The sequence below is a fragment of the Fundulus heteroclitus genome, chromosome 5, assembly GCF_011125445.2.
Source record: "Fundulus heteroclitus isolate FHET01 chromosome 5, MU-UCD_Fhet_4.1, whole genome shotgun sequence".
Classification (NCBI taxonomy): Eukaryota; Metazoa; Chordata; class Actinopteri; order Cyprinodontiformes; family Fundulidae; genus Fundulus; species Fundulus heteroclitus.
In genome coordinates this window covers 22,784,090-22,793,923 of record NC_046365.1, presented here as the reverse complement: position 1 = coordinate 22,793,923, position 9,834 = coordinate 22,784,090, and the positions used below count along the sequence as shown (strand labels likewise).

General features: G+C 41.1%; 1 protein-coding gene across 1 annotated transcript; it reads right to left on the bottom strand.

The window, feature by feature from the left end:
• Positions 1-3,098: 3,098 nt before the first annotated feature.
• On the bottom strand, positions 3,099-9,732 carry LOC118556416 (bMERB domain-containing protein 1-like). Its single transcript, XM_036137226.1, has 4 exons — positions 9,660-9,732; positions 6,119-6,233; positions 3,475-3,557; positions 3,099-3,393 (listed from the first exon to the last, which is right to left on the bottom strand). The coding sequence occupies exons 1-4, from the start codon at positions 9,730-9,732 to the stop codon at positions 3,275-3,277; spliced, it is 390 nt and encodes a 129-aa protein (XP_035993119.1). The 3' UTR covers positions 3,099-3,274.
• Between the last annotated feature and the right edge of the window lie 102 nt (positions 9,733-9,834).

Below are 9,834 nucleotides of genomic sequence, written 5' to 3'. Positions count from 1 at the left end.
GATTTTTTTTTGGTCAATTTTAGAATTTTCCTTAGTAGCTGTGAGCCATAATCTTCAAAATGAAGAGAATTCTTTGAACTGAATTAAATGCACATTCTCATTTGTAGATACACTTGAGGACAAAAACGAAGCAGTGCGTTCTTGAAAGATGCTCTTTATTTAAACATATATTTACAAGTAGTTTCAGCTTATTTTCTGCCTGTGTTTATTTCATCAGCAGGACTTTCATAGATTCACTACACTAACAGAACGCCAAGTTATCAGAAGAAACAAGTTATAGAGTTCAACAGTTTGCTTGACGCGAGTCACTAAAAGTCCTAAATACACTCGAGCATACACTAGTGGAGGCGTTCACAAGAGCTTCATTCCTTTCCTGGTGTTAATCATACAAATGCAAGATTAAATTTAAAGGATGCAACTTGTTTTGAGTGTTTGATGATCACCACAAATGAGGTTTTAATACCTGGTATCAGCTGGTTGTTGTTGATGGCTTTTACGGGTGACTCTGCAGATTGAGTAAGCGTGACGACAAGTGATTGGAGGCATTTAAAGACGTGGATCTGAATAAACCATAAACAACAAAATATTGACAGCAGACTTCATGCCAGTTAGCATTTCCGACCCGACCTTCCTCTCTGTGTTTAAATCAAATAAAAGCCCGGAGAGCAGGAGGACCCAGCATCATCAGCCGGTTTTTTGTTTCAGTGGATTTACGTCTTTGAAAGGACGTTCAGGAAATCAGAGCTGCACATCACCTGGAAACTACCGTAGTAACCAGCCATTTGTAGTTATGGCCATGGAAACAAGGTTATTTATTTTATTCTTTTTAAATCTCTAAGAAAAGAAAAATTACCTTGATCACTTCAACAGTAATAAGTTGGTTAATGATTGCTGGTCCTCAAAGTAAAATTTTCATTTGAATCGGCTGCCAGCAAGACTATACTGATGGGGTTAATTAACCAACAATATTGACTTATGACGTTGTTAAATTCATATCATGAGATGGGGAGCAACATTATCTCAAGACGGTGACATTGTTCCAACAGGAGTTTCATTATCTTGAGAAAATTAAACTCAAACAAGCTGCACTGGTATCGGGATTCAATTCAAGCTTTCCTGACGAGACACTCTTCGTTATGTTGAGATATTATTAAAATCAAGTTGAATAAATGAAGTGCACAAAGTGGATCATCAAGTCCATAAAGTTTATCACATTTTATTTATCCCACTGTTGTATAGTATGTGTGTGTTGGGATAAAGGGTGTCGAATTCACTGCATTACTAATATATTCTTTCCATATTGTTTCCATATTTGGGGTTAAATTCACCATTTGGGGCAGAAAGTCCAATATTCTGAGGACCGTGACATCGTAAAATTAATTTAACTGTGTCAATCAGAAAGTAGGTTGGGCTGCTGGAAGGAGGAGCCGCTCCGATCGTTCAGTATACAACGTGAATTTTCAGCAGCGCAGACGGAGCATCTGCATAGCGTAGCATAAGGAGTTACAGCTGCTGCATTTGACAGGCATTTGCGTAAACTTTGTAGCAGTGGAGCAGATGTGGGGTATATGTAGCATCTTCAGGTTAGGGTGTCACAGACTTCAACATTACATTATCAAATGCAAAGATAACCTGATTATACTCAAAATGCAAAGTGTTTATGTGATTATTAAATTTTGAGGGGTAATATTCTGTCCAATCCAGTGGAATGAGTGAATTACTTTGCTAAATCATGAAGTGATTCTCATTAGCCAGTTTTTTTGTAAAGCTAAGTTTCTAAAAATAAAATAAGATGAGGCCTCTTTACCACCAGAACTGTAAGAAATTGCTTAAATGAAACTTGTCTGGCAACACAAAGGAGCCTAATAGGGCTTAAACTGCAACACATCCTCCATTCAATCTATAAGAAAAAAAGTGTCTTGTAAGTGCCTCAAGAAATAACAATGAAGGTTGTGGAGCCTGGTCAAAGTCAGGAATCAATCCAACCAATCCAATGCTGATGGGGTAAAGATGCAAAACTGAAAACACTCCAATGCGGCTGAATTTCAACAATTCTGCAAAGAAGAGTGGACTAAAACTACTCCACCACTATGTTAAAGACTCAGTTTTTGCGAATGCATGACGGCTGTAGTTGCTGCAAAGGGTGCAGTGAGTTATTACATTTAGGGGGCATTTATTTTTCCACCTCATTGAGACTTTTTCTCTTAATACAGATATTATTATATGAAATCTGCTCTTTGTATTTACTCGGGTTAATCGGAAACATTTCAGCAGGACAAAGAAGAACGAAAACAGAAGAGGATTAATCTTTCCTTCTGAAACAAGTTGAAACGAAACACTACGGCAAAGGAGCATAGATGATTTCATGACAAAACGAGCTCCGTTATCCTCCAACATTGAGATAAAACAGTTTTTGTGAGGAAAAGAAAAAAAAGCTCTTTAACAATCAAGACCATTGGATAAATAACTGATTATCTCAAGAGGAAGTTATTGGAATGGACGTTCATAGATGCTTCATAAACTCACCACAATCATTTTTGCAGACTGGCATGAAGTCTGATTGGATCCAGCATTCACACTGATGTATGCATTTTCACCCGGTCAGTTATTCTTACATGTGTTTGAACATTTCTAAGCTCTTTTTTTATTTTTTTTTATTTGCTACTGCAGAGATTGTTCGCTTGTAAACTCCTTAATGTACAAAAGTATCCAACGCAAACTGACCTTTTAAACAACGGATAATGGATCAAATTTGCTCTTCAGAACCATTTAGCTTCACACACTGGGATAAACAGTAGGAAAAGAGAGTTTCTGAGCTCCTGAGAAGCAGAGATGCTCCGGATGAATGAAGGCTGCTGCCTTAAGTGAAGGGAGGCTTTGTGTTCATGTCACAGAACCCCAATTAATTATTGATGCAATGGATATTGTGCTTTTAGGGGTTTGTTTTCTCCAATCGGACACATCCCCACTTTAAGGGAATGCAATCCAGGAATGACCCGGTCTGCCTCTGCGTAAATACATCAACCGTACAGTTATCCGACTTTATTTACAGCTATGTTTAGTTCATGTACAGTCCTGGGAGATGATTATTCCCCCCCCCCCCCCCCTTGAGTACTGACCAGGGATCAGTCCCCCCACGCGCCTGCCGTTAGGAGATGGATCTGATTTCTGAACAGGCTTCAAGGGCGAGTGCCGCTCTCTGTGGGTGTCTGAGAAACAGGAAGTGACTGGTTCATGTGACGTGAGCGTTTGCGGCGGTCGTTACAGAGGTCGGTTACATCACAGCGCACTGGGTGGCTCCGCAGCAGTCCTTGATGATGGCCGCTCCCGACTTGGTGATGAACGGCTTGTTGGGAGGCGGCTCTGGGATCTGTCGCTTGGGCTTTGGAGGATCTGTGTTAAAATTGAAGAAAATAAGCAGTAGATTTTGGTCTCAATAAGACAGATAATTTTTTTTTTGAGGCTCCAACTCACTCGCTGTTGCTTTGAGTTTCTGCTCCAGAGGCCTGAGCTTCAGCCGGAGGAACTCCGCCATCTCCTTGTCCTCCTCCTTCTCCCTGTGGAGCGACACGATCACATCTCTGAGAAACGTCAGCGTTTATCCGACCAGGCCGCTTATCTGTGACCCGGTCCGAGATTTATCAAACATCGCAGAGCAAATCAGCAATTAGCTCTGACAGCAAGAACTCATTTAGCTCTGACAGCGTCTTCCAGAAGCATGTCGTTATGGTCACATAATGACAGTAAAGGTTATTGATTATTTTCTATGAGCAATGTCAAATCAGAATAACATTCCTCATGCAAAAACTGTTATAATGCAAAACAACTCCTAGAAGTAATTTTTTTTTTTTATTAATTACTGAACCTTGTCACCAACCTCTGCCACGGCAAGCTTCTGCTGCCTTTGCTTCTTTTATCCTTGAAATCTTTTATGCAGGAATACCAAGTGTTTTTTTTTTTTTTTAACCTGGCTGTATTTATCTTTTGTTACCAAAATGTGTTTTATGGATGGGGTTTTGCTGAATTCAAACTCTGACATGCTATTTAAATGTTGACTGTACTAATTTAACTAATTAAAATCTCTGGCATAAATGGATGTGTAAATAATAGGTAAAATATGAATTTGAGTTTTAAAAACAGGTTACATCTGTATGTCAAAACTTTTCTAGTATTGGAAGATAATCCAAGAGAAAAAAACAAGTTTTCTGGAGGTTCTTAAAGATGTCCGACGTTTGAGTTCTGTTACTGCAAAGGCACGGTCAGCCCTGTGCTTGTGTCTGGTTTGCTGCTAACCAGACTGGTTAGCAGTCATCTGGTCAGGGTATGATGAGATAGAAGATCCTTGAGATGAACAGGGCCGGCCCACGATGGGCTTTAAATGCAATCCATCAATTAGGAAGATGTTTTCTGCAGCGAACCTGAAGCCATAACTGATCTAATAGGTTCATTCTCTCTCTCTCCAGTAATTATAGTCAGACAGTGACATTTGGACTTGGGCCGGGGCTTATGGAAGACCATAGGGGCTTGCCATTGAAAAGCATATTAAAATATTGGTTTGTGTTAGTAATGCATTTTTTACATTGCATATATTTCCTATGCTCTAGTGTAAAAATAATATCTAATATCATGTCTAAATAATTTAGTAGGCATTCAGCACACTGCTCTGGATTGGTTTAGGTCCTACCTGGCCAATCGATCTTTCTCTGTCAGCATTTCAAACACTGAATCCTCTTGCGCTAATTTATCATGTGGGGTCCCACAGGGCTCAATTTTAGGACCTCCACACTTTTCATTATACTTATTGCCTTTAGGCTCCGTTCTCAGGAGAAATTAAACTCCTTCCCATTCCTATGCTGACGATTGTCAGCTCTTACTGCCCCTGAAGCAGGGCGACGGCTTCTGAGTGAAGGCCCCTGCTGGACTGCCTGGAAGACAATAAAGTTTGGCTAGCCCTGAACGTTTTAAATTTTAACAATAAGAAAACTGACTGTTTGGACCAAGTCGCTCCTGTGACCCTAGCACCGTTGATTTGGGACCCCTGACAGCATATTTTAAATGTAGTGTCACTGACTTGGGTTTTAAGTTAGAGAGTGGTTTTAAATTACATGGTCAGATCAGAGCATTTGTCTGTCAGTCTGCACCAGGGCAGCTGTGGCTACTAACATAGCTCACCACCGTCAGGGTGTGAATGGGTGCGCTTTGGAGGTCATCAAGACTAGTTAAAAGCGCTATACAAGTACAAGCCATTTACCATTTGGTTCAAAAAGCTGCTGCGCACCTTTAAACAGGTACTCCAACAACAGAGCATATTATCCCTATTCTGGCCTCACTCCATTGGCTCCCAGTACAGTTTAGAGTTCATTTTAGAAATTCTTATTTTAGTTTTTTAAGTGTTTGAATGACCTAGCCCCGCCATACCTCTCTGAGCTTCCTCACCCCTACTCACTTATTAAAGAGGCTCCTTCACTGCCTACCTTTAAAACTCGCCTTATACCCCACGATTATTCTTTGGCTTTTACCATTAGCGAGACGACGTTTTAATTTTAAATAGATTTTATGATTTCATTTAAGGGTTTTCATGCATTATCTTAAATGCATGGCTGTTTGTAAGTGCTTTATAAATAAAGATGGTATGGTATGGTTAATTAAATTTTGGCTATTATTGCATCTCCTGTCACATTAACATATTTTCTTTACTTGTAAATTAGATGTTTTTTTTAACTGTTGCTTGTGTTATTTTTACCTGAATAAACAGATGAATAAAAATCTTTCAACACCTTTAAACTTATTGCTTAACGAAACTGGAAACATGGCTGTAAATTCTTCTGTGCCGTGTGATTTTAAATAAATAAACGAAAACATCAGTTCACTGCCCGAGCGCCAAAGATGAACAACAAGCACATCATTTCCCATTTTTGTGAGAAATGTCCCTCCTATGCAGCTTACATGCACGGCATCTCATCCTGCATGTAATATCCAGACTTATCCATCGCATCTCCTCGGTTTCCCCCGCCGTCCCGCCTGTGTGTGTCAGCAGCCTGTAAGCCCAGCCGCACCAGCAGCTGTCTCTGAGAGACAAAATCCCGGATATTAACACTGCTCGTCGTCAGGCTTGTACCTTAATCTTTCCACCTCAGCGTCGTCCACCAGGAAATCCCTTTTCTGCACCAGTTTATGGATCTTCAGGATCAGCTCCTCCTCCCGCTGCTTCTGCTTCTTGTTCTTTTCTTTCTCTTTTGACAAACAAGACATTTGTGTAAATGAGGGCGTGCAGACAACAGAGACCCCATCAGACAGATCCTCGAGTCTCCCTTCATTGATTATTTATGGCAAATAAGGCAGTAACTTCATTAAGGCAAAAAAAAAAACAAGAGCTTGCTTTGTTTTTAGGGGGGAACTTGTTTTTGCCACATCTATTTTGGCCTTGTCTGACCTCCACGCGCCAGAGCAAAAAAATAGGAACACCTACATGCACGTATGCACATTCGCAGCTGAATCGGCAGGTTGTGTCAGGATTTAAAGAAAGAGAAATAAAAAGGAGTCATCTGGAAAGTGACTGGCCAAAGTGGGGCAGTGCAGCTGCAGAAAGCATCCCCACGGGGGCAGAGCGACCTGAGGGGGGCATCACTCAGGGTGGGGGAGGCTCTCATTGTCCAGAGCTGAAATAACTGGATGCCAGAAGCCAACCCCTACCCCCCCCCCCCCCCCCCCCCCCCCTCCAGCTCACCCAGCGCAATTCATCATCTGCCACTAAAATACAGCAAGCAAGAGGCCCCAGAGGATCATGGGAATGCCAGGCAGGGAGGAGGACTTCATTGTGTGTGACAGGCTGACCCTACAGCAGCAGCCGTGACAATCTAAAGATCGTTGATGGTAGAAATTTTACTTTAGAAAAATTCACACTTATTTTTGGGAAGTCGAATATGTTTAAAGCATGACAACCATGAGGAAAATGAAAGGCGGTACAGATTAAACTTTTTTTTTAATCATGACATAAAATAAATGAAAACCTGTAGATAGAGTAAAAGTTTGTGCTCTTTAATATTCATTTCTTTATTTAGTACTTTTTTTTGTTGAAATCAGCAGGGGTAGATTGCCCAGGGTGTTTTACTTGGAACAAAATCTCAATTCTGAAAAAAACGTCTCTCTTTTATTTGCAGTGTGAACTTTTGGTACTTCAACAAAAGATGAATTTATCCCAAGCCAGGCGGCATGTGCGCATCTTCACCGGATGCGCCGGTAAACGTGGCCCGCTCCATCCTCACTTTGCTGCGCGAACGCTGCATAAATCTGAGGCGCAGCTCTCGACCTTCGGCAGAAGCACAGACACTCAGGGAAGGCCATGAAATCTTTTTTTTTTTCCAGGAGAACAGAGTCATAGCAACTGTGACAGAAATAAAGCTGCGCAGGCCTGCGTACTGGGAGGCAGCTCGAATCAAATCCTGCAGCAGAAAGCGCTGCGTTATGTCGGGCCATCTGCATGAGCGCCTGGGCTGATGAGGATCATCAGAACAAGAGCAGATCCACTGAGAAGCGAGTCGAAAAGAAGAAACAGGCGGTAGAGGCTTACCTCTGTCTTGATTTGACATGCATATTTCTACTGCAGGTCAACCTGCAAATCAAAATATGTACAAGAAGCTACACTGCAAAAACAGAACTAAAAATAAGTAAAATTTTCTTGAAATCAGTGTCTCTGTCCTTGGTTTGAGCAGGTAAATAAGATTATCTGCCAATGGAATCAGTAATTTTACCCCTATACTAAGACAATTAGATATAATGCACTTGAAATAAGTTGATGGAGATGAGCTCTTCCTATTTTAAGTGCAAAAATCTTATTCCATTGGCAGATTATCTTATTTACCTGCTCAAATAAAGTACAAATACACTCATTTCAAGAAAATGTTAACTTATTTTTTCGTTAAGTTTAGTCTGTTTTTGCAGTATATGCCACGTCTTGAGATTGCTGTAATCAGGCTGCTGGTAAACATAAGCATCCCGTCACGAATGCACGTTTTCAGCAGAGACTGTCAGGTGATTGGCCAATCCTCCCCGCCTGCTTTAAAATAAAAAGGGACGTCACAGACGTGTGCTGTGGCATGCGCCCTTGAATGCGGCACACAGGCAGCCTCTGACATGTGACCAGCCGCACAGTGATGTACGTCCTCTCCCAGGAGGCCTGCTCTCCTCCTGTTGCCTGGTTTTATCTCCCCTCGCTGCTCCGTGGACCGCATGTGTTACTATGGGAGATGCTGCTGACGTCAGAGAAGTGCTGCGCCGCGCTCAGGGTGCTCGAGTCCAGAGTTATGCCTATATTTGAGTTTTCTTCTTCTAATTTTAAAGCTATGTGATATTTTCCCCCCTGGATACGTGTTGCTTTTTCCCCTTATGAATATATGTGCTTTGAAAAATGCTCATCCAGAGATACCTCCTTTCTCAAACCCTTGCAGAAGTACTTATAACCCTTTTTCACATTGTGCCCCATTACTACAAAGCATTTTACTGTAATTTTGTTTTCATCTGTAGAGCATAGCTGCAAAGGTGAAGAAAAGTGATGAACATTTTTTTTTACCAATTAAAACATGAATACACGCTCAGCATTAGTACAAAGAATGGAGTCCATCTGTGTGCGAGAAGCGGTCAAGAGACCTGTAACTCTGAGGGAGCAACAGAGATCCACAGCTCAGGTGGAAACATCCAAACATCTGGCTTTTATTTTGCAGCAGCAAGAAGAAAGGCCTTGTTGAGACGTCAACAGAAGTCCTGTTTAAATTTGGCTGCAGGCCTGAACTGTTTGACATGATAAACAATATATATATATATATATATATATATAGATATAGATATAGATATATATATACCCCAACACACCATTGTCAAGCATGGTGGTGGCAGTGTAATGCTACAAGGACACTTTAAATCAGCAGGGAAACGGATGCTGATCACAGCTCTTTCTCGTCGTCTTTAATTTGGAATTAGCAGCAGTCCCCTGCAGCTCTACATTTAACAAAAACAACTTAAAAAGTACACGAGAAACGTGAATCACCGCAAAGAGAGTTGATGGGGAAATGGACGCAGCTAAACAGAGGGTGGTCCGGAGATAAAAGCCTGTTAGAGGCTGCAGAAGACCTGAGACTAAGGTGGAGGTTTAACCAGCAGCACAACCAGCCACAGGATGTTGGTGTGTGAGGATGGCCTAGTCAAAGTCCAGTTCAGAGCCTCTGGTTCCAATCTGACTGAGCTAGAGCTAAACATTTGTGTGGTGGTGCAAAGCCGGTGGAGAAACGGCACCACAAAAGACGTGCAGCTGTGATTTCGATTAAAGGTGGCCCTACAAAATACTCACGCTTTTCAGATTTTATCGGATAGATTATTTTAAAGCAATGTAATATGTATCTTCTACATTAAAAATTACACATAAATTTGCACATAGATATGATTCAAGGGGCGTTGATACGTGTTACAAGGAGTTGGTAACTTTTTTCAGTGTTCACTTCAAATGAATCCTCTGTCCTTTGGTGTAATGTGTACTTCTTTTAAAAAGTATTATTTTTTATTTTTTTTTGGTGCAGTTCAGACAGGGGAAAATGATGGTTCTGGACGTGATCAGTTCTTGGTTCATCTAAATTTGCTACTTTTGCAGAAGTGTGCATAAACTGTACCTGATATGGAAACAATTTGTCTCAGCTCCTGCTTCAGGCTCATGATGTCTTTGCAGAGCTGTATGTCATCCATCCTGAGATTAAAAAAGAAAAAGAAAAGAGAGACAGAACAATGAATCAACGGCTTCCGTCAGACTAAAGGCTCTCTGATATTATTAGCTCGGTATATTTGGAA